This window comes from Podarcis liolepis (assembly GCF_965112155.1).
Source record: "Podarcis liolepis genome assembly, chromosome: 11".
NCBI classification, from domain to species: domain Eukaryota; kingdom Metazoa; phylum Chordata; class Lepidosauria; order Squamata; family Lacertidae; genus Podarcis; species Podarcis liolepis.
Genome location: NC_139565.1, coordinates 62042726 through 62067496, shown reverse-complemented (window position 1 = coordinate 62067496; position 24771 = coordinate 62042726). Strand labels below are relative to the sequence as shown.

Below are 24771 nucleotides of genomic sequence, written 5' to 3'. Positions count from 1 at the left end.
GGCTTTTCATGGTATCCTCAGCCAGTTTATCAGTGTTGGGGGATTTTTATTTCATACACAGAAGAACCTTCCTCCCTCCCCCAGTAACATCAGTTTAAATATTTGACAGCACGTTATCAACACTTGGGTTTATAAAAAAGCTGAGATCACAAAATAAAGCAGCACCACAGTTACGATCCTTAAGGACACAATCCTCTGGTCCCTGGGGGAGAGAGTCAGGGACCAGCAGAGTTAGCAGAATCCCCTCTCTACAGGTGAGGGAGAAAATGGAGAGGGAGATCTGCAGACAGAGCTGGAGGTCCACCCTTGGGTCATGCATGGGGCCACCGTTGCCTAGACCTTCCTCCATGATATGTAACGTGGACCAGCCTTCACCAGCCTGTTGCTCACCAGGTATTTTAGGCTACAACTCATAGTCATAGTTCAAAACAGCTAGAGGGCACCAGGTTGGTGGAGGCTGGTGTAGAGAGTACCGTATTTTTCGCTCTATAAGATGCACTTTTTTCCTCGTAAAAAGTAAGGGGAAATGTGTGCACGTCTTATGGAGCGAATGCAGGCTGCGCAGCTATCACTGAAGCCAGCAGAGCAAGAGGGAGAGCTGCGCAGCGCCTCTTGTTGTGATGGCTTCACAGCGATGCACGATGAGGGACGGAAGGGAGCCCTTATGGAGCCCCTTCTGTCCCTCATCCTGCTTTGCTGGGAAGCCAGCGGACCAAGAGGCGCTGAGCAGCTCTCCCTCTTGCTCTGCTGGCTTCAGCAGAGCGGTGCAGCGCCTCTTCAGTGAAGCGGGAGGAGGAAAGGAAGGGGCTCCGTAAGGGCTCCCTTCCTTTCCTCCTCCTGCTTCGCTGAAGACTGTTGCTTCGTCTTGCCCGCCTCCTCCGATCCCCCAAGCAGGGACAACGCTGTTAGGTGGCCAGCAGATCCAGTTTCCCCAAAGGGGTGTATGGACTGGCGGCTCCTTAGCCTGATCCTCCCTCCTCCTTCCTCTTCAACAACATTTCATAGAATCATAGAGTTGGAAGAGACCACAAGGGCCATCGAGTCCAACCCCCTGCCAAGCAGGAAACACCATCAGAGCACTCCTGACATATGGTTGTCAAGCCTCTGCTTAAAGACCTCCAAAGTAGGAGACTCCACCACACTCCTGGGCAGCAAATTCCACTGTCGAACAGCTCTTACTGTCAGGAAGTTCTTCCTAATGTTTAGGTGGAATCTTCTTTCTTGTAGTTTGGATCCATTGCTCCGTGTCCGCTTCTCTGGAGCAGCAGAAAACAACCTTTCTCCCTCCTCTATGTGACATCCTTTTATATATTTGAACATGGCTATCATATCACCCCTTAACCTCCTCTTCTCCAGGCTAAACATGCCCAGCTCCCTTAGCCGTTCCTCATAAGGCATCATTTCCAGGCCTTTGACCATTTTGGTTGCCCTCCTCTGGACACGTTCCAGTTTGTCAGTGTCCTTCTGACAAACTGGAACGTGTCCAGAGGAGGGCAACCAAAATGGTCAAAGGCCTGGAAACGATGTGATTCAGAATATTTTTTTTCCTCCTCTAAAAACTAGGTGTGTCTTATGGTCAGGTGCGTCTTATAGAGCGAAAAACACGGTATTTTATGAGGTGGGAAACTTTCAGACATTTGATTCTCCACCTGCCGCTGGAAGTGATACGCTCCAACAGCAGATAAGACCCTGAGACTTTTGCTCCTCAGTCAAAGCAAGTCCCACCTCTGCCAGTGGGCTCAGTGTTTGGTCTTGGTCAAGTCACTTTCTCAGCCTTCGTTCCCCGTTGGCAAAACAGCAATAATAACGACTCACTTTGTATGGCGGCTGCTGAGATTGAAAGCAATAAAAGGAATCGGCTGCTCTGCTGATGACAGGAGCGATGTAAATGAGCAGAAGCAGCAGTAGTAAATCTATCCACACATTTCTCCCTCCCCCCCCCCCGATGTTTCGGAGCGAGATTGGGGTGGGTGGGGGAAGAAGTTGCCCCGATGCCTAAGGCTGGCCCTGATCAGAAGCTTTCCCCGCTTGTGTTCATGCATAATATTTGTCTGATAGCGTGTGTGTTCTTTCATTCTTCCAGGGTGAGTGAGGAAAAAGAGGTGACAGAGGAGCGCCTGAAAGCTGAGCAGGAGTCGTTTGAGAAGAAGATCAGACAACTTGAGGAACAGAACGAACTCATCATCAAAGAAAGGGAAGATATCCTTTTTTATTTAAGTGGGGGGTGGGGGGGGGAGTAAAACACAGAGTTGTTGCCTGGAATAAAAAGCAAACCGGAGAGAAATAATTGTCCTAATTTATAGCCGGGCATAAATCTCCATGTGCTGCCATTCAGAAGCAATCGGAGGTGACTTGCCAGCATGCACTTCTGGCTCATTTGAGCTTGAAAGTGCCACCCAGCTGTTCCCAGGATGTTGCTTTGCTGTGAAATAGATATTTGTCAACTTAAAAACAACGAAACAGAATTTGTGTGTTAGTAAAATATAGACTTCTCCCTCCCACTTCTCTTGCTTAATCTTGCTCCAGCAGTTTCACGGATGGCTAATGCAGGCTTCCAGAGATATCACCCCGCACTTTGCTTGCATTGCGTACCTGGATGTACCTGGATGTTGCTGGGTGCCTGGAATGATGGCCTTGGCATGGTCCTCACCTGGAGCAAATGGCACACTGTTGGATCAATGCAAGGTGGGCTTTGATGTGGCCTCCCTCTCCTTTTCGGAAAACATTGAATAGGCAGAAGGGTCCTCAGTCACCAAAACCACTGGGCAGGGTTCAACTAATGACTCTCCTCAGTAGAAACTGTGCTCAAGGAACTTCTGCTTGCACAACGGGCCTTTCTCCCTTCTCCTTCCTTCAGGCCCCCTGAAATTGGCTCTGGGGGGGTGGTGTAGGAGAACCCGCAGAACAGCATGCAGGGGGTAGGGAGGAGAAGGGGGGTTGTTGGTTGCCCTGGTGGAATGATTGCCTTAGCATGACTGAATTTTTCCCTTTATCTCTGAAAACCCCATTGAAACAAACAGGATGTTTGTCAGGCATTACAGTACAGTGGTGCCCCGCAAGACGAATGCCTCGCAAGACGGAAAACTCGCTAGACGAAAGAGTTTTCCGTTTTGGAGGTGCTTCGCAAAACGACAATGCCTTGCGAGTTCCTGCGGGTTTTTTCCCCTCCCCCCCTTTTCTAAACCGCTAAGCCGCTTATCAGCTGATCCGATCAGCAGATAAACCGCTAAAAGCCGCTAATAGCGTTAATCCGCTAATCCGTCAATGGGCTTGCTTCGCAAGACGAAAAAACCGCTAGACGAAGAGAATCACAGAACGGATTCTTTTCGTCTTGCGAGGCACCACTGTATTTGAAATTCCAACATAGTCATTTATTTCAAGACTTGCACAACAGGGCTGAATGATTCAGAATAAAATTGCTGGTGACTGCAACAGACAGTGATCTCGGGTAGGGTAGGGTGTGCATTCCCAAATTAAAAAGAAAAAAGAGAGGATGTTGGGCAGGCATTGACCCAGGCCCTTGACAGACAGGAGTGTCTGAACTGCCACTGTGGGTTCATTTCTTAACCAGGGCTAAGGGTGCTAATCTGTCAGTTTGACTGACTGACTGATGGTTTGATCACGGAGTGAAAAGCAGAACAAAAGGTACTTGGGCAGGGGGGCGGGGTACCAAATGGCACAGTATCATTTCCCACCTTGCAGCCAAATTGGGTGCAAAGGTAGGGCTTGCTTGGTGTGCTTCTGTAGAAGAAGGTGGAGTGGGATTTGGGAAGGGTAGGGGCAGTGAGTAAAGCAGAACATTGTTCAGGTATCCTTGGTAGACCGTAGTGTACAAGCGGGAAGCTGAGAATCTCCCGCTGCCACCCCCGACCCCCATGGACAGCATGTTGCTTGGCCTGGGAAGTTCATCGGTTCCAACTCCATCGCTTGTTCTGGGATATCACCTGATGGGACAGGCGGGGCTGCAGCTCCTGAAGGATTCAGAAACGACGCAGTGCTCCCAGTGACGCCACATGCACCTGCCTTATGCGTGTTCAAAAGTTAATGGAAATAGCACACTTGTAAATCTCTCTCCTTTCCCCCCCTCCCTACTGCAAGGTGTGAGTAAGGAAAATCCCCGCACCTTGCAGAGAAGAAGGCAGTGATGCTTCTGAACACCAGTTGCTGGAAACCTCAAGAGGGGAGAGTGCTCTTGTTTGGCTACTCTGAGAACAGGATACTGGACTAGATGGGCCATTGGCCTGATCCTCTCATTCCAGTTAAACAGCTATTCTTCTAGAGTATATTACTTGCATGGACAATGCCTATTCTCGGAATTATAATGTTGCATTGACCACACACACAGCTTCAAACAAACAAATATCCCCCAGTAGAGAGATCATTGCTTGTAGAATTATTTGATGAGAGGGCAAAACACCTGCTGCCCCATTGCAGCCCCCCATTTTGGACTCACAGCTGTCCATGGAGGCACAGGTCAATTCTGTGTCCAGGGCAGATATTTACCAGCTCCATCTGGTACGCAGGCTGAGACCCTCCCTGCCCGCAAACTGTCTCGCCAGAGCGGTGCATGCTCTAGTTATCTCCCGCTTGGACTACTGCAATGCACTCTACGTGGGGCTACCTTTGAAGGTGACTCGGAAACTACAACTAATCCAGAATGCAGCAGCTAGACTGGTGACTGGGAGCGGCCGCCAAGACCACATAACACCGGTCTTGAAAGACCTACATTGGCTCCCAGTACGTTTCTGAGCACAATTCAAAGTGTTGGTGCTGACCTTTAAAGCCCTAAACGGCCTCGGTCCAGTATACTTGAAGGAGCGTCTCCACCCCCATCATTCTACCCGGACCCTGAGGTCCAGTGCCGAGGGCTTTCTGGTGGCTCCCTCACTGCGAGGAGCCAAGTTACAGGGAACCAGGCAGAGGGCCTTCTCGGTAGTGGCGCCCACCCTGTGGAACGCCCTCCCATGAGATGTCAAAGAGAACAACTACCAGACTTTTAGAAGACATCTGAAGGCAGCCCTGTTTAGGAAAGCTTTCAATGTTTGATGTATTATGGTATTTTAATGTTTTGTTGGAAGCCGTCAGAGTGGCTGGGGAGGCCCAGCCAGATGGGCAGGGTATAAATAATATATTTATTATTTATTTGTTTATTTATTTATTTATTTATGTAACTGTGTGATTGGGTATTAGGGCGCTGAGCCTTGATGCTTTTAGAACAGAGTTTGAAACTTTGTACTTATTTGCTGTGTTCATAGTGTCTTTCGTTCCTTTAGCGGCACAGTGTTCTAGGCGTCGAGCTTTGCATATGCTTATGGATGTGAGGTGGGATGCACACTCCGGGGGGCATTCTTTCTCCTTTGGCGCATTTCTGCATGCGTAACTTCCATTAATGCTAATGAGTGCCACTGAGCTATCGAGAAGGAAATATATCCCTTTGGGTTTTTGTTTTTACCTTTATTGGCGAGAGACTATTCGAGCATAAATACTTCTTTCAGGAGAAGTCTGGCAAAGATGGCAGAAGGTTAATACATGCGATTTTACACTACATAAAACTCTATAAAAACTAGAAACATAAAACAAGGACATAATTTAAAACAATATAATTTTAACTACGCGAACACTTATCCATCATACATGAATGATTCAAAATCCTTCACATACCTCTGATCAGTTAATTTCAGTTCTCTTGAAGTCTGCTCAGTGGCCAAGGAACTGTGTAAATGACTTATCAATCTGGAATACAAATGCTTGGTCTTCTGCAAAGAAGGGGAGGAAACTTGGTGCTGTGTTGGAATGTGGGAAGGCATCGGGACATGCTTAAAACAAATATGGGATGGACACATAGGTGATGCGCCTCCCACTCCCTGACACTTTCATGAAGCTATTAAATTTGTGTTAAAAATCTGGAGGAGTGTAGGCAGTTTCCGAGGTGCGTTTCTTTCATGAACACACACTTCCTGACTTCGTTTATTTACCCTGGGCACCCCAGAAGTAGCCAGAAGCATTTATTTTAATGGTTGAAAAAGCCCCTAACACTTCATAGAATTGGAACAATTCACAGAATCGTAAGAGTTGGTGTTGACATTAGGGGCCATGTGGTTCTACTGCAATTGGGGTACCATATCTTCGATCGTCTATTGTTGTGTGCTGATGTTATGCTTGCATATTTTTAAATGCGAGCTTCTATCCTCTAGCTGCAGGGTTAGTTGAAAACATTGTGGTGATTTGGCATTGTTTGCTGTATGGTAACATTGGTTGGGGTGAAAATAACTAGGGAAATCATTAACCAGCTAGAGAGAAAGGGTTATCCCACACTATATTGTTGTCAGGTAGAAGGGGATTTTGTGGACTGGTCTTGCCAATGAAAGCTGCTGAATCCCTGCATACGGTACAGTTGGAGCGCATTTGTGTCAGTAACTCTTTTCCTATAGCCTTCGGATAATTTTAATAGGCTTTCTTAGAGGAGTGATATATAATATTTCTGAGAAATATTGGGTTGTGTCCAGCTGAGTTTTTCCTCTGATTAGACCCATTGAAATCAATGGGCCTAAATTAGTAATGCCTCTCGATTTAGATGACTCTGAGCATGACTGACAATGGCTACAACCCCATGAAGGTAAGTAAAGAGGAACTTCAGAAGCCAAGTTCTGATGCAAAGAATATTTTTGCACTGATGTCAGAGAAGGTTGCAGCCGGTCAGCATAGCCAGGGGAGTGTAGATGAAGCAGATCCAGTTTTAATCAAGATTGCAAACAATCGTAAGGGAAGTTCATGGCTCGTGATGGTTGTGCTGTGCTGTCCCCACTTCTAAGTAATTTCTGTCATCTTAGCCTTAGTGGGACATTGTGTTGAACCAGTCTTGGCTCTTGACTTCTGAAGATAATGGAACAAATGAACAGCTTTGAGCATATAAGATTTGTAAACACAGTCTGTTCCTTTTAGGGGCTCGAGGTGCCTGGGAATGCTCTTCATGGATGGGTAAGAGAGTTATGTGCCTTAGGTTTTGGTGGTGTTTGTGCATGCGCATGTATGCAAAACCGAGGTGTGTGACTGTCGCTGATGGTCACAAGAGAGACTTAAGTTGGTGTGTATATGGGTGCATGCTGTGTCTATTTTATGACAATCACTTTAGCTATGCTGTATATTTATTTATAAAACACATTTGTTACTTTTTCACACAAGACACTCAGAGTGATGTACAGTAAGTTGTAAAAGCACATTTCAATAATATAAAAAGTAAAAGAACAAAAATCAGCAGTGAGCAGAACAAAACAGGAAGATTATGATGAACAATGCTCAGTTCATAAGCAAAGAAATAATTCTGGCATTCTTTATTACCTTACCCACCATCTTGAAGTGTAGAATGAGCTCTGTTTTCAGAAGGGGCCATGAACAGATACAGAGTCTTGAGTTGGTTATTTCAGGATCCCATGTAATGCTATGGAGGTGGCTGTGTGTGTTTGCTTGCTCATGGCAATGTGCTTAAAATGGACCTTGTCTTTGTGTTATGACCTTTGTCAATCATGCCTTTGATCATCTCTTTAATGGCCTAAGGCAGAGACGAGAGGTGTACAAGCTACATGCAGTTCCTTTGCAGTTGGGCAGGGCTGCTCTCATACCCAGAGTTCTTTTTCCTGCAGTCCGTAGCATTTGTGGAACTCTTAAGAATCATAGTATTTACAAAAATATATAAAAAATGTCTCCACGCAGAAATTAAATTTGAATATGTGTTTGTGAACATTTCTGGTGGGTTCTCCAGTTTGGGAAAAGTTACCTTCCAATAGCGTAAAGCAACCATTAGCTTGAGTTGGCGTGCAGTGCTGTGCTTGGCCTGGCTGGACATTAATGATCTGAAATTGCATACCAACTTCCATCTCTTCGTTAGCCAGGCAGGTGCATGATTGATAGTTTTGGTAGCGGTTTAGTCCGGTTACAGTCACTGCCAGTACTTAATAGCCTTGTGTCTCTACAAAGGGCGAAACACACATTTGTAGTCTTGCCACATGGCTCAGAATTTGGCTCTTCTGGCACACGGAACACAAGTAATCTGAGAATATCCTTGTATCAGTATTGCTGGTTGAGGTATTTAATGTACTGTTCTGGTTCAGGTTCTAGAATGCCGTGTTTAGCAATCTGTGTTTAACAATGGCTTAATTCACACCAGCCCTTTGCTCCTTCTTTGCTCCTGACTGTGTCAGGTGGGTGAAGGTACAAGCTGGATGTGTGAACTCTGAATATCACCATTTAATAATTGTGAAGGGAAAGGAATGTAATATTTCTTACAGCCTCGGTTCAGTATACCTGAAGGAGCGCCTCCACCTCCATCGTTCTGCCCAGACACTGAGGTCCAGCGCCGAGGGCCTTCTGGCAGTTCCCTCGCTACGAGAAGCCAAGTTACAGGGAACAAGGCAGAGGGCCTTCTTGGTGGTGGCACCTGCCCTGTGGAACGCCCTCCCACCAGATGTCAAAGAGAAAAATAACTACCAAACTGTTAGAAGACATCTGAAGGCAGCCCTGTTAAGGGAAGCTTTTAATGTTTAATAGGTTATTGTATTTTAGTGTTCTGTTGGAAGCCGCCCAGAGTGGCTGGGGAAACCCAGTCAGATGGGCAGGGTATAAATAATAAATTATTATTATTATTATACCTTCATGGACTCTGTGCACATGCGACCTTTCAGCTGCCAAAACTAGGCTTCACAAATTATGGGTAAGGCATGTATTGTGTAGTTCTGAACCAATTCACTCTCTTTTCTCTGGAAAGAGAGGGTTAGTTGAAGAATGGAGAAAAAGAGCTGATAATTCCTGAGTACCCAGCCTTTGAAGATGGTGCCCATAGTGAGCATCTTGGCTCCCCACTAGTAAAGGTTTCCAAACAGTCATTATGGCCTAATGGATAAAAGCTCAGCTTATTAAAAACTCCCTGAATATTTATATGCTCAACCATAATGGTGGCATCAGTTAAATAATATATGTATTTAGCAACTTGTTAAATGTAGAAGGCGTAGTCAAGGGCTGTTGGGTAAATAACACATGCCCTGAAATTTTTATGAACTCCTAAACTAACATCAAGGAAGACCGGCATTAAAATAATGCTAAGTGTTTAAATTTATCAAAGCTCAGAAATGCTCTTGAAGGCACTTTCGGTCTTAATTCACTTGGTTTAGTTTGTCCCTTGAAATACTGGACGCTTATGAGAACAAAGGCAGATTGGGTTGCTCGTGGTTGTGGAAGCTAGGATTAACAGGGTGTCCTTAAAGAATGACATTTTGCCCCTAATGCCAGCTCTGTGGGATTAAACCTCAAAGCGGTGCCATCACAGAAGCTCATGGCAATCCCGAATGGGCTGTCTTGTCATGCAGAGTGGCACCCTGCCAAACTTTCATGTCCAGGCAGTGACTCTGGCCCCTATTAAATCCACAGCCCTGTCTGTGACAGTTGCCAAGACCCACAGTTTTTGCAGAGGCATCACTCCTCTTGCATTGCCACTGCTTACGGAGGTTTGAATTATTTCCTGGGTTGCACGGAGTCTTTCTTTGCTTGTGGCACCCAGTGTTAATTGAGTTAGAGGCAGATTTTGTGAGTTCTTGTAGTGGGGCAAATTGGACCAGGTGGCTCTCCAACCACCTGAAGTGTGAGCTGGAGGATTTTCTGGGCTAAGAATCCTTTATTGTCTGCTCTGGCTTTTAGGGGCTTGGCTAAACAGCTGATTGTGGGTGGTGCATAATGGCTAAGAGCTGAGAAGTACCAGGTTAAAATGCTAGCTCAGCATGGACTTGCTGGGTAGTCCAAGACAAGACACACAGCACTAATGTTGACTTGCCTTTCGAGAGTTGTGGCAAGGATTATATTGGGTGTGGGGAATCCAAAATCACTATATAAATCAAACTATTGTTTAAATAAAAAAATTCCTTCCAGTAGCACCTTAAAGACCAACTAAGTTAGTTCTTGGTATGAGCTTTCGTGTGCAAGCACACTTCTTCAGATACACTGAAACAGAAGTTGCCAGACCCTTCTATATAGTGAGAAGGTGGGGAGGGGTATTACTCAGAAGGGTGGTGGGAATGGGAGATTGGTAGATAGCTGAGATGAGCCTGTTGACGACTCTTAACGACTGTAATAGGTCTTACAGGAAAAGGCAAGGGGTGAGAAGGTGAGAAATGTCTTAGTCATGTATAATGAGATAAGAATGCAATGTCTCTGTTCAGACCAGGTCTCTCCATGGTTTTAAGTTTGGTAATGAGTTGCAATTCAGCAGCTTCTCTTTCCAGTCTATTTCTGAAATTCCTTTGTAGTAAAACAGCTACTTTGAGATCTTGTATAGAATGTCCTGGGAGATTGAAGTGTTCTCCTACTGGTTTCTCTGTTTTGTGATTCTTGATGTCAGATTTATGTCCGTTTATTCTTTGGCGTGAGGTTTGGCCTGTTTGTCCAATATAGAGAGCTGAAGGACACTGTTGGCATATGATGGCATACACAATGTTAGACGATGAGCAATTAAATAGTCCCGAGATGGTGTGTGTGATGTTGTTGGGGCCAGTAATGGTGTTGTCCGGGTGTATGTGGCAGCAAAGTTGGCATCTGGGTTTATTGCAGGCTCTGGTGCCAGTGTCCGTGTTAAGTCTGGTTGTAGTATTATTGTGGGTATTGTGGGTATTGTTTAAATACATACTCTTTCCTATGGTGTATGTTTTCAATAAGTTTGTATTTCCACCTTAAGTAATGTGGCCTACTCAGAGTTACTGGGATGGGGCAAGTTAAACATTAAGCACCTAAATGAATAGCCAGTCCAGATTTTGGGGAGGCCGGGGAGAGAAAAAAGAAATAATAGCCTAGCTGTGATTTCTCTGAACAAGTTGTTCCTTGCTCAAGGATTGTCTGCACTGGCTCCCTGATACAGAAATACTTTCTGGGGAGTCTCAGTAATATAGTGTTCCCTCATTAGTTTAAGAAATTGTTTAGTGCTCATTTAGAAATGGATGAGTTCCAACTCTCAAAAGGTTTCAGGCTGCATGTGGCAGATTCCCCTGTCCGCGTGGCGAGCAAGCTGCTTTGAACATGCAACTTGCTGTGTGGAAACAGACACCGCAGTGATAATTTTACAGTGGGCCCTGGCGTTGTGGATGTTCTGTGCACACGGGTTGCATTTCTGAGTTATGGTCTGCTTGCTGACACTTGGACCCAAGAGAAGGCCAAGATTGAGGTCTCCTAAATGGAGGCACAAGTGGTAAATGAGATCATTAATTGCTGGAGCCTGCACTGTAGCAAATTGACTAGAAATGTGGATTCAGAGAAATTGATATACTTTATTGCTCCTACCGAAATGAATTCCCCTGTCTCTCCTGCCCCCTCGGCAGTAATGAGCACGTTGGGCCAGCCCCGTGATTGGCGTTGCTGCCTTACTGAACTGTTTTGCAAAGTTTTAAACATTTCTTGCATGATTAAATGCACTTTCAATAAATCAATCTCATAATAATTGTTGTTCAGGAGAGTTCATTATTCAGTTTAGTCTTTTAAATGACTGTTCTTCTTTAAAGGATTTTCCTGACGTAATAATGGCTTCAGCTAAATCCATTTGCCATACTCTGGCTTGTAATTACTTTAGATTTGAAGAATAAAATGAATGGCTTTATTATTAATCAGCAGCAAATTTGTCTTACTGTTTTTAACCTTAGAATGGCCTTCACTTGTAAAGTAGTTTCGGTGATTCAGATGGCAGAACACTTTTTTATCCCTTCTCTTCCCTTTTGGATAAAAGGATTTATTTGGTGAAAGCAATTGGTATCCTTTTTTTTTTGCAAGCCATTTATCACAATGATTGTAACCATGCAGTGGTGAACAAATTAGCTTCCACCACCCGCTTGGTGTCTCAATGGCTTCTTGTCTGGCCTTTTGTCCTTCCTTCAGGTTGTACATTTGTCGTGACCTGAGCTGTCTGCTGTGACTTCACTGGGCCAACTCTGGATAAAAAAGTAGAGTAAGTTTAAGAACCCAAGCAAGGAACTCTGCATCCCATACTATCCATTTTAATAGGATTCAACCAAGTACATGGTTTTGAAATTCAGATATTTATTGGATTTCCACATTTTTTTCTTTTATATTGTTAAATATAAAAGCCTGCAAGACAGAGCTGTTCCACCAGGCCTTTGGTCAGGGCACAGCCTGACTCCCTCCTCTGGCAATCTGCACAGAATTTTGCTTAACGGTTGCCATCAATTTGATTTTAATTAATTTTTATAATGAAATGTTTTTAGAATGTTGGATTATTTGATTGTTGTTAGCCGCCCTGAGCCCGGCTTCGGCTGGGGAGGGCGGGATATAAATAAATTTTTTATTATTATTATTATTATTATTATTATTATTATTATTATTATTATTATTAAAAATGCCATTCATTTCGCAGTCAACGTCCACTAAAAGCGACGGCGTCCTCCAAATTCTGAACCCCAAAGACAGGAAAAAGAGGTTGTGTAAGTGCAAAGGAGGATAGACCTCCAACTTGATGAAAGCTGGCTCAAAGAAAAATAATAGAGAAAACAGAAGAATAGAAAGTTCACAGGAGGAGAAGAGGGTAAAGGAGGGAGGCCAACTCAAAGATGGAGGTATCAGAGTCTCAGCTTTGAAACATCAGCAATATTTTGCCAATTTGCAAGTGTTCATATCTAGAATCTTGTATTGACTCTCACATCAAGCTCCAGCACATCCTCTTCTCAGTAAGAGGAATGGCACACATTTTTTGCAATGTAGTGCTAACTCTTTTTTCAGGCTGCTGGTTTTGGGAAGGTTGGGATATGTTCAGAAAGCTCAACTGAGTTGGAACGGCTTGTTTTGCTTTCTCCCTCTACTGAACCCACCCTAGACTTGATGTTTCTGGCTTTTCTGCTCACTGGGTGTTGTCATCTCCCAATTTGCCATCTGTCCTTTTCTAAAAAATGTCCCCTCCTTTCGTTGGCAAGTTCTTCAATGTCCTTCCCATCTCTTCCTCCACGGTCCCCTACCGTCAACCCTCCTTTTAAGCTAAATGTAGGAAATTTTGCAGGGTGACGAGTTTTGTGTTTTCCCATTGAAAAGTTGACTGTCATAGTTTCAGTCTCTACCTCTGAACTGGTTTGATTTGGGGTATAGGGAAGGGTCAGTTAAATAATTCTTTAGACTGCGACATCCCTTCCCCCAAAGTGATGCACTTTTGCAGACCTTTCTCATACAAAATCATAGTATTATGATTTTTTTGTTGAAACTGTTTTGCCTAAGATCCTTCACATCTTAAGTGTCCTCCATTTCATATTTGTTTCAGTTTTGCTAACTCCTTCAAGACCATGACAATATTATATGTTTCCAGTTGCCTTGAAACTTCAGCAATCCCATAACACAGCTTTGCAGTATTGTCATAGGCACAACAATTTTGCTCCTGTCTTGTAGTCTAATTTTGGTTGCTGCTGAAATTGCCTGGTTTGCATGTCCTAGTAAGCCATAATTCCAAACGAGCTGTGGCTTACCATGCCTGCTGCTCAAATCATGCTCTCCCCCGTCTTCCCTTTTCTGACACAGGGGGAAAAAAGTGTGTTGGCTTAACATTATGTGTGAACTAGCCCTTGTGGTTGGATTCTGTCCAAAAAAGGCTTGTTCTTGGCTTCCTCTCATGGTTTGTTTGGAGAGAAACTAACCATGCGTGCTGGTTCACACGCAGTCCTAAGCTAATCCTCTGGTTTGGTTCTTTCAAAGGGAGGAGTGGGGTTGGTGCAATTTGAGCAGTGAGTACCAGCATGCTCTTTGTTCACAGTACACCATAGTTTGTACCTGCAGTTTATGATAGTGTGTGAACCAGGCCCGGTGGCTGCTCAAATTTCTGTTTAGAGCTAAACTCCTAGTTGGCAGCCCTATCACCATGTCCCTGAAGGAATAAGCAGTTCAGTGTGGCATGAGTCTTGATCTAGTATTTGTTTTTTAAGTGCTACTTTTTTCCATAATCTCAGAACAGAGAGGGCAGAATTACACAGTTGGGCAGATCCTCCCAGATTATAAATAAAATCTGATGTAGATAAACTAAATGTGAAACTTATTTTTGTATGTCACTCCACAAAAACCAAGATGGAGATCCAGAGGTGCTAAAGTTCTTTACTTTAGGTTGGATTGTCTCTTCAAGATTATGAGTATCTTTAAAGAACTGTACTGGAGATCATAATCAAGAAGATTCCATGATAGTCTCATTTTGTTGGAAGCCTTTAAAAAAGTCTAGACTTTGCTATCAGTTTGTTATGTTTGTCCATCTTTACCAAATCTTCCTTTGGAAGGATACTCACCCTAAAGACTGATGGACAACTTGATTATTTCCTCCCCACATGCAGGTTCTGCCAGAGCTGTGCCTTTATTGAATGCTCCTAGACCTTTGACAGCATAGTTCCAACAACAACAGAAGCTACTCAGCTTTAAGGACTTACTCTGTTCAAACAGAAGGAGGAAGTACCCTGAGCAGCAGATTAGCTACTCTGTACAGGGCAGCATTGCAAAAGAAAATACGGGGTAGAAGAATGAGATGAATTATATATCCAGGGATTAATTTAGCATGGGACAGAGAATTTGGTCCTGAGACAATGAAGCGACCAAACTGAAAACCATACCTATGGGCAAGCCAAGGGTTAGGGAGAGGGTCCTAGCCTAGAGCTCAGGAATTTGTGGATCTCCTTTCCCCAGCGCTTGGGTGAACATCTCTTGCATACAGTTTTTGCTTGAGTGAATTCTGCTGTGGCAGAGTATCACGCTGAATTCTCCAAGCGTGGTGTTGGATAGAAAACGGCCCTCATCGTCACAATAGAAGTGCCAAGTTTGGACTTCTCTCATAAGTTTCCGTTTGGGCTGCAATATTAAAAATGACAAGAGGCTTGTTGCAACCCACCCTTCCGGTGATGTTTGGAAGGACAGCTTGAAGATGAGTAGTAGGCCAACTTTCCATCACTGATCACGGTTATTTTTTGGTCATCTTTTGGGTTCCAACTCCAAGCATGGGAAAGACTCCAAGATTCACGATTGTTTTGAAGGGAATTGAAGCGGCCAGACCAAAACATACAGTCTTTATATGGATTTGGTCAGGTTCAACATCCCAGCCTGTTGCCCCTGGCACCTTAGCTTGGTGTCTGGGTTATGCTTTGCTTGGAGCAGGTCTCTATTTTATGTTGGAGAAGTGACTCTTAAGTTTTCAGAGCTTCCCTTTGAAATGCAGGTGTGTTATAAATTTCATGGAAAGCATAGCTCTTTTTTGGGACAGGAGAAATACCCCTGGGTTAAAATGCAGGAAGTGCAGTTGTAGCAATAAAGATTATGTTGCTGATGAGTTCCCCTCCAGGCCCCATGGCAGTAATACCTCTATATTTTGTCTTTAAGGAAAACTGCTGAGAGGCAATAATTTTTTTTTGTATGTGTCCCATTTTCATTAATGCCGGGTAATTGATGGAGTTGCAGTGACTTGTAACAGTGATGAGTTCTAAACATAAGAATGCACTCCTTCCTAATAAGTGAGCACTGCTGGGCTTTAAAAGCGTACTAAATCAGTTGCTTTAGTGTGAATTTATTAGTTTTTTTCAGCATTAGCTTTAATAGTAGTTATTTACATAAGCGTACATCCCATTAACCGCCATCAGGGCTGGAAAACATGCTGAACTGTTCATATTTTCATATAATTATTGAACATAATGGTTTCATTTGCATTTCTAAACAGTGATGTTTCTGTCAAGCTTGGAAATAGTGGCTTTACGCAGTCCCTATTTCACATCCACTTATTTGACATCGTTAAATTTTATGCTAATGTGCTTCCCTAGAATATCATCAGTAGGACAGATGTTTGTGCTTTAATATACAAATCAGAGATGCTTTGCCTTCCTCGATCCCTCCCCAAACTGCAAAGGATTTTTTTTTAAATAAAAAAAAACTCCTCTTGGCACTTTTTAGATGTAGTTTGTGTCACTCCAAATAGCTGTGAGAAGTAAAAAAACTCCAGTCCTGACCTCAGCCGCTGCTCTGAAATGTTCTGACACCTACTTTCCTTGCAGGAGCGTGAGATGCAACCTTTCTTCCCCATGGAGGAGAGTCTCTACAGAGAGAATTATTTTTCTTTGCACGATAATTTTTGGAAGGGTATAAAGCAAGCCACTATATGCAGAGGTCAGCAGATTTATCAGAAGTGATGAAATGAGGCAAGGTAGCTGTTTGGCAGCATTGAAGCTCTGGATAAGATGATGCCAGAGCCCTGACCCTGTGTGTGTGTGTGTGTGTGTGTGTGTGTGTGTGTGTGTGTGTTTGTGCACACGCACGTGCAAGGAAGAAAGTCAAAGGACTTGCCCCTCCGAGTTAGACAAGTCAGAAGCCAAGGCAGGAGAACGCCATGATAAATTCCGTGATGCGTTCTGGTCCTTTCCCGCCCTATCAGACCCAGGGCTCTTTTTAAATATGAACTGGTGGTCTGTTGAAATTAGTCTTGTCTTGGTTGTATTTAATTCCTTTAGCTTCTTGAGGGGCAGCTAATATGCATTGGGATGTTGCTGCCTGATGCGAGAGTGGGAAGTCGTTTTTGAATAATGGCAGTGGTCCTGGTCCTTGGCCCTTCCCTGAGGTTTGTGGTACTGTTTTGAGAAAGGCAGAGGGCTTCAGGAAGAGGCAGTGGAGGCTGGAGTTTCTCCTTCCCATGCCCATCCCTTGCATGAGACCAAACACAGTCATTCTGAGGCTCCGTGATTGTGGGTTCTAGGTTGATGATCCAGCAACACAGTTTGCAATCTCAGAGGAAGTGGCAGGTTGGCTGCTTTGGGGCAGCAGCAATCCTCCGCTTTTCCTCCCCCAGCACTGAACTCTCTTCTGTCCCTTTAGGACCCCTTATTTTATCTCTGGGGGGCCTTGCAACCCAATATTTGGACCCCGGGTGAGAACCTGGAGGCTGAGAGGGAGGGTGTGTCAGAATGAAAATGAATCGATACTGATTTATTTATATTAGTAACTTTGTATTAATGCAACATTCTTATATGTAACTGTGTATTTTTGTAATATTTTGTTTAAGATGCCTGTTCTTGCTTCAGGGTTGTTGTTTTTTGTGTCCAACTCTTAGAGATTTTTTAAAATATTTATATTAAGCAATACAGAACTTACGTGATCAAGTCAAATAATCATTTGCAAGCCTTGGATGGGCCACCCTCCAAATTAAGGGGAGGGGGTGCACAGCAGCTCCAGAAATGGGCTTAAAATCATCCTTCCTGGCTGAGTTTCAGGTTCTGCTGAGCAGCAGACAAAAGAAAAGGGAGGGGGAAGGTTGGGAAAGAGAGAGAAATACTAAAGTGGGATGTGACGGAGAGAGGAAAAGAAAGAGGAGGGAAATAAGGTGGGAGAAAGGAAGGTGGGAAGAGATTGAAAGGGCATGGAGATAAGGAGAAAGAGACAAGAAAGGAGAAAGAAGGAGAGAATAAGAGGACAAAGAATAAAGGAAGCAATAGAATGGAAGACTGAAGGGAGTTATAGGACGCTCCCAGATTAGCTTGATATGTCAAGAGGAGGAAAGGCTACTGTTGTTTTTTATACAGCATATATTTACTGTGCTTGCCCTCCCAACAATCCTGTGTCGTTGGGACGCGGGTGGTGCTGTGGGTAAAACCTCAGCGCCTAGCACTTGCCGATCACATGGTCGGCGGTTCGAATCCCCGCGGCGGGGTGCGCTCCCGTCATTCGGTCCCAGCGCCTGCCAACCTAGCAGTTCGAAAGCACCCCTGGGTGCAAGTAGATAAATAGGGACCGCTTACCAGCGGGAAGGTAAACGGCGTTCCGTGTGCTGCGCTGGCTCGCCAGATGCAGCTTGTCACGCTGGCCACGTGACCCTGAGGTGTCTCCGGACAGCGCTGGCTCCCGGCCTATAGAGTGAGATGAGCGCACAACCCTAGAGTCTGGCAAGACTGGCCCGTACGGGCAGAGGTACCTTTACCTTTTTTTACACATAGGGTCTGTGGCTGGAGGAGATAGACTTGCCTTCATGTCAGAGGCAGAACCTAAATCCAAGCCCAGTGCTATTCTCTGTCCTCACATGGTGCTATGGCTTAAGTCTTCAGGTTCCCTTGGAATATCCATGGCATGTTTGGAAAAGAGACAATGTTAGCGTGCCAAGCTGCAACAAAGCAGGAAGGGGTGGCTCTAAAGTGTTCCCCATCCCAGCGCCGCATGTTTGTGAGAATTCTGTGCACCCAAGTTCATACTGCTGCCTTTGGGAATTCATCTTTTAAAATACCTTATCAGCAGACCTGCTGAGATTTCAGCTGCAAATGGCTTTTCCTTTTTTGGTAGGACCTTCCTCCAAGCAAACTTGGAGTTCTTCACTCTGTGGGGCAGCAAATCAAATAACTACTTTTGGAATTGCTTGGAGTTATTGCAGTCTTCCATGGCAAAGACATTAATTGCCTTGTACTTTATTTCCAACTTAAAACAATATTTTTTTAAAATAGTAAAAAAGAAGATGATGTGCTGTCATTTGGCAATCCTTACTGTTACCTTATGCCACATAAAACTTTGGGGAGCAAAGAGAGTCATTGGGGTGTATAAAGAAAAGCAAAACCTACAGGTTATCTGTTTGTTCCTTAGATCCTGGAGAGTAGACGGTGGATTCATAGGCATGCCTTCTGGTTTTTATATATGTTGCAATAAAATGGTGAGGAATGATAAATGTTAACATCCTTTAAATCATTCCTTTAACCTTAAACTGAATATCACTGGTGCCATGCGACAGGCACTGGAACAGAAATGTTCAGGTGGGACTCGGCGGTGCCCGGCAGCGCAAGTGTGACAGCTTAAATACCAACGTGATTTAAATGTGAGCAGTCTGAAGGTTGCATTTTGAGGACTAAGAATAAAACAATTTCGGCCTATTCAAATGTGAATGTTGACGAGCCAGGAGAATGTAAGGAAGAGCTAGCTGTCCGGGGGCCTCCTCTTGCCTGGGCGTACGCAGGTGCAGGAAGAGAAGGCAGCTGGCATGTTGGACGAGGCTTCCATACTACAAATTTAACCTTGCCAAAAGATTTGGATTCAGAAGCCTGATTGTCCAGCCAAGGTGACTGCTGCTGCTATCTGAGATATCTAACTCAAGCCAAGGGCATCAACTGACCTGCTAAGTCTGTTCTCATTTTGTATAGCCCAGCCAGATAGCTTTCCTCAGCTGTGCCAAGATAGTTTCATTCCTGGTGGACGGGCGCTCCCTAGGAAATATCCTATCACATGCTTAATGTTTTAAGGGGACATGGAGAGGTGACTGAAAATTATGTTGCTGGATGTGCTGTGGTCTTGGATATGGAACAGTCTGCATTTTGTAACTGGAAGGGAAATTCTGTTGGGGCTCTGGAAGTTACGGTGAATGCTGTGCGTGGCCAAGTGATAAGGGACTGCTGTCCAATTTGTGTGTTCAGCAGCACCTGTGCAACTTGATTGTGTTTGATTTCAGTAATGGAAAAGGAGGAATATGATCTGGCACACTTCCTGACAATGAACAGAACTCATGTGTTTAAGTTGCTTTCCTTGGTGGGTGAATATTTTGCTCTTTGGTATCTTATCACAGGAAAGGTGGGTAGGAATTAGTGAACGCCAAGGTAGTTAGTGTCAATTCTACAATATGTTCTTTAGAAGTCCTGTAGGGGATTCATTTCAACATATGTTTGCATAGCCGAGGTGTGCTTCATACATCTAACAAAGTAGACCATTGGCAGGCAAGCTGGTAAGTCTGCGTTGGCTCCTAGAGTGATAACTTGGTAAGTGAAGTATATTTATACAAGTTTGCCTAGGTGGCATGCTTCTTTCATCTAAAAGAACTTGGATTTTCTGGTTGAAGTATTTGTGGTTATTTAGCACATAAATAACCTGTCATTAAAGCTGGCTTTGTGAGGCCCTATCAAGACACCATTAATCATAGTTCAATGGTGGTGCATGTGCTTTGCATGCAGAAGGTCCCAGGTTCAGCTGTGTCTGGCTAGAAGGGTTTAGTTAGCAGGCAATGGGAATGACTTCTGCGTTAGACCCTTGAGTGGCGCTTCAGGCAAAGGAGTCAATACCAGGATAGATGTACTGATGGTCTGACTTGGTAGAAGTTAGCTTTGTGTTGTGAGTGCTGGAACTAGCTCTCAATTAGCTCAGCACACTCTTTGAATCCTCAACAGACCAGTTTCCATGCTATGTGGCATGGTTGTAGCCTGCCTTAGTCATGGCAATGGCCAACTCTACGGTCATAGGTCAAGCAACTTGAGAATATAGCACACTGAGTCTTGACACTGAAAGGAAACTTCTTTCCTTGTTGCAATTTGATTTGGAAATACAAAAATTTACTCCTTTGTCTAGGCCAGGCTATGTGTACACTGCCCCAAGAATACGTCAGTGGATTATGAGAGGCACAAATACAAGATGGGTGACACCTGGCTTGAGAGCAGTACATGTGAAAAGGATCTAGGAGTCTTGGTTGACCACAAACTTGACATGAGCCAACAGTGTGACGCGGCAGCTAAAAAAGCCAATGCAATTCTGGGCTGCATCAATAGGAGTATAGCATCTAGATCAAGGGAAGTAATAGAGCCACTGTATTCTGCTCTGGTCAGACCTCACCTGGAGTACTATGTCCAGTTCTGGGCACCACAGTTCAAGAAGGACACTGACAAACTGGAATGTGTCCAGAGGAGGGCAACCAAAATGGTCAAAGGCCTGGAAACGATGCCTTATGAGGAACGGCTAAGGGAGCTGGGCATGTTTAGCCTGGAGAAGAGGAGGTTAAGGGGTGATATGATAGCCATGTTCAAATATATAAAAGGGTGTCATATAGAGGAGGGAGAAAGGTTGTTTTCTGCTGCTCCAGAGAAGCGGACACGGAGCAATGGATCCAAACTACAAGAAAGAAGATTCCACCTAAACATTAGGAAGAAATTCCTGACAGTAAGAGCTGTTTGACAGTGGAATTTGCTGCCCAGGAGTGTGGTGGAGTCTCCTACTTTGGAGGTCTTTAAGCAGAGGCTTGACAACCATATGTCAGGAGTGCTCTGATGGTGTTTCCTGCTTGGCAGGGGGTTGGACTCAATGGCCCTTGTGGTCTCTTCCAATTCTATGATTCTATGATTCTGTACCAAGGAAGTGAATGCAATGACCTGTAAATATAAAGCCAATTGAACAAATCAACACAACTGCTGTTTTGTTTTGTTTTGCTGGTCATGGGGAACTGTGCAGGCCACTGAATACTCTATTCCCTACAATTGAAAATGGTCTTTGACCACCTATATGGCTTCTGAGATTTCAGGGAGCTTTGCCCACACACTTTCAAGCATATATCCACAGATTGTCAGGGCTAGCAACTTGCATTTTTAATATATATTAAAAAAGCTGAATTATTGCCCTAAATCACACCCTTTCTTATACTTCCATAGAATTGTGATGTACATTCCACAGTGACTTAGGTCTATGAATTTTGGGTTCCTTCACACTAGAAAATGGTTTGAATCTTCCTTCCTGAGATTTTTCCAGAAAAAGGTTTTAATGTAAGTTCCCCAGCTCTGGAATTTTGATCATTTAAACGCAAATTCTTGCCTCCATGAAGTATGAAAGCTGACACTTGTTTGGTATATGATTGTGGGAAGAGTCAATCGTCCTGGTTGTATTGGTTTTCTCAAGACAAGTTGTTTTGAGTGCTCATAAATTTAATGGTTTTGTTCTTTCACTAATCTCGTAAGAATTCTGGAGTGCATGTTAAAATCACGTGAGCAGACGGAATAGATGTCTATTCTGAACCCTCGGCCAAATCCACTACCAGCAGCAGGAGCGACCATTCCTGGTGCAAACCGTGTGGAGAGTTATTTTATATTTAAACCCCCCTCTCTCTTTGTTCTTGAACTTTAATAGAAATGTACTCTACCGCTGTGGCGTCTGATTTTCCGTATGTTCATCATGTAAAGATTCTGGGCGCTGTCAGTTCTGGTCTGCCTGGAATAGCTTTTAAATTAAGTGTCCTCAAACTTCTATTTCCATAATGCAAGAGAACTCCTCTCTGTTATAAGCTAGGTTTGATAAAGGCTGCTGCTGAATTGTGGGGATGAAAATTCAAACTTTACTGTAAATAGCTAGAGAAGAGAGTTAGTTCTCCGAATACTTTGCTGTAACTCTGAGTTAAAGCACTGATAATTGCATGAAGTGGAAGAGTGGGGCTCTGTGTCCTCTCTCCTCCATTGTCCCTTGAGTTTCCTGTCCACAAGGCTCTTCACCAGTTGAGGGCATAAGGTAAAAAGGTAAAGGTACCCCTGCCCGTACGGGCCAGTCTTGACAGACTCTAGGGTTGTGCGCTCATCTCACTCTAGAGGTCGGGAGCCAGGGCTGTCCGGAGACACTTCCGGGTCACGTGGCCAGCGTGACGAAGCTGCTCTGGTGAACTGGCACCAGAGCAGCACACGGAAACGCCGTTTACCTTTCCGCTATAAAGCGGTACCTATTTATCTACTTGCACTTAAGGGTGCTTTCGAACTGCTAGGTGGGCAGGAGCTGGGACCGAACGACAGGAGCTCACCCCGCCGCAGGGATTCGAACCGCCGACCATGCGATCGGCAAGTCCTAGGCACTGAGGTTTTACCTACAGCGCCACCCGCGTCCCCGGTTGAGGGCATGCCTATAGCCTATATTTGGCTCCCTCTGTGTGTGGGAACCCTGAGGCCTCAGTTTACCCAGTTGGCTTCTCAGGATGTTTCATTGGGTGTAGATACCAAGTACACCTACTTCTCTGCAGTGACACAAGTGAGGTCACTGGAGAAGGACCAGGGCTCTTTTCACATGCCTACGAAGGAAAACACTGCTCTCTGCTCTTGTCCATAATTCACATGGCTCATGTGGATTTTGTGCTTGGTTCTCAGGCGTTCTCTGAGTGGCAAGATAGTCTACACATCTTGGTTGTGGGCATGGACCTGGGAAGCCTTCACTCTTCATCACTGTTTCCCGTACGACACTCCCATGCCAGAGGTGTGGATGTGTTTTTACTAATCTGTACATGAAATACAGTGAGTGGAGGTATTTAAAGGAAGGCAAAAAGGCCAGCTGATGGGCCCGAAACAGAGATAGATTGGAAGCCTTTAGCTGAGTGATTGGAAAGGTGTAAAGGAAACAGCCTGCCAGTGGCTGGGATGTATTTCCTATTCAAAACAGTTGAGTGCCCCATAAAAGTTAAATACCGCTGAGAAAATTGGTTGTTTATCTAAACAGAATGTATGGTTTAGTAAGAAGAGGTATTTATGGTTTCCAAGATGAATCAGACCATTTTTTCGTGTGTGTGTGTGTGTGTGTGTGTGTGTGTTATCCCCACCTCAGTGGCCCTGTTTTGGGCAGTCTGTTCCTTTGGACTCTGCAACTCTGCCAGGTTTTGGAATGCTGTATATCAATTACTGGATTTCATTTGTATAGACGTCAAAAACATAGGTATGTACATCAGAATAAAATAGAGAAGTGTACCATGCTATATATTGAAGCTGCTTATTTTGGACGGGGATAATATGCCTCTTGATGCCGTTCTCTTTTGGGTCCAGTTACTGGGATTGCCAGTTCATTTGCAACTTGTCCATGTGTCTGTGGGATAACTTCAGGCAGTCAATAATTATGCCAGATATTAGGTTGAATTTATCCATTGTGCCACCATGAGCATTTGTGCAGAGTAGTTTAAACCCCACACATTACTTTCCCGAGGGACTAGTGCTGGCGTAGTTGGGGTGTCTTTGCTAGCCATTGAATGCAGCAATACAGAGGAGTTAGTGCTATTGAACTGTGTGTTTGGCAAACTTTATAGCTAATCACCACTCTTCTCCCTGAATTTCCAAAGCACTTGCTGTCGTGCGTGAATGGCTTTATTTCATTTGGTGTCATCCCAAAGTTTTAAACAGATGTTCGAAATGCAGCTAATTTGGCAGTAATAGACTTGGATTGCTAGTGCAGTAGCTTTCAATGTATTGTATACCAAGTTTCCTACTGTGCTCCCTTAAATCCTCCAGCACAATAAAAAGGGAGCACTAAAACTGCTGCTCAATTGGAAATTCTTGTTGCCTGTTCTCACACGTGATGGAGCTTGAAGGTTTGGGGGCTGCTTTAATTGTGTATTGTAGGCATTTAGGGTTCTTCCCTATGGTCTGAATTAACTTGTAGAAAGTGGAATCAGCTTTGTATTTTTCTTGTGGGGCTCGGAAAAAAGGGAGAAGGCTTCAGCTGAAATAATGATGCACTTTTGTCATGGAAATGGGAAGATATCACAAAACTGGGCTTATGGTTTATTTAACTCTTTTGGTTGAGAGTAGTAGATTCCCCATCCCACCAAGTAAAGGAGAATATTGCTGCTCAATTCCTTTTCTACAGTTGGGATATTAGTGTTGGGTAGAAGGCAAAATTAGTGATTGGTAGCCTTTAGCCTGCCTAGGCCATTCTGAGGAGTGGAGCCCATCTGCTGCATTCCACAGCAAGATGGAAGAAGCCGAAAGGAGACGATGGATGTCAGAGCAGTTCAAACCATTTCCCTGTTTATTCACGCTTTGCCTCGATCATGTGAGTTGGGAACAGTGGGGTTGGTCCCCAGCCGCAGTTCTCCATTTGGTCTCAGCTTTGAATGCTAGAGCATGGATTGCGTATGTTCAAGTTTTCATCCCTTCCTGGACTGGTGTCCTGGGAAGCACATTGCAGCAGCCAGATAGGGATGTGGGATTACTCCTGTGGTGCGGAGTTCAGTAAATCTGCTCCTCCTGCAGGGAGTGCCTCACTGGA

General features: G+C 44.4%; 1 protein-coding gene across 12 annotated transcripts in view; it reads left to right on the top strand.

The window, feature by feature from the left end:
• The window catches only part of KIAA1328, a 237467-nt gene that overhangs the window by 40502 nt on the left and 172194 nt on the right, over positions 1 to 24771 (top strand). For 10 of the 12 annotated variants that reach the window (XM_083466011.1, XM_083466016.1, XM_083466021.1 and 7 more), the window contains one exon: positions 2084 to 2199. In XM_083466011.1, coding sequence (XP_083322137.1) covers positions 2084 to 2199 — 116 coding nt within the window. Of the gene's footprint in view, positions 1 to 2083; positions 2200 to 2227; positions 2686 to 6942; positions 6979 to 24771 lie in introns of those variants that run through there. The other 2 variants (XM_083466013.1, XM_083466014.1) reach the window with 2 other exon arrangements.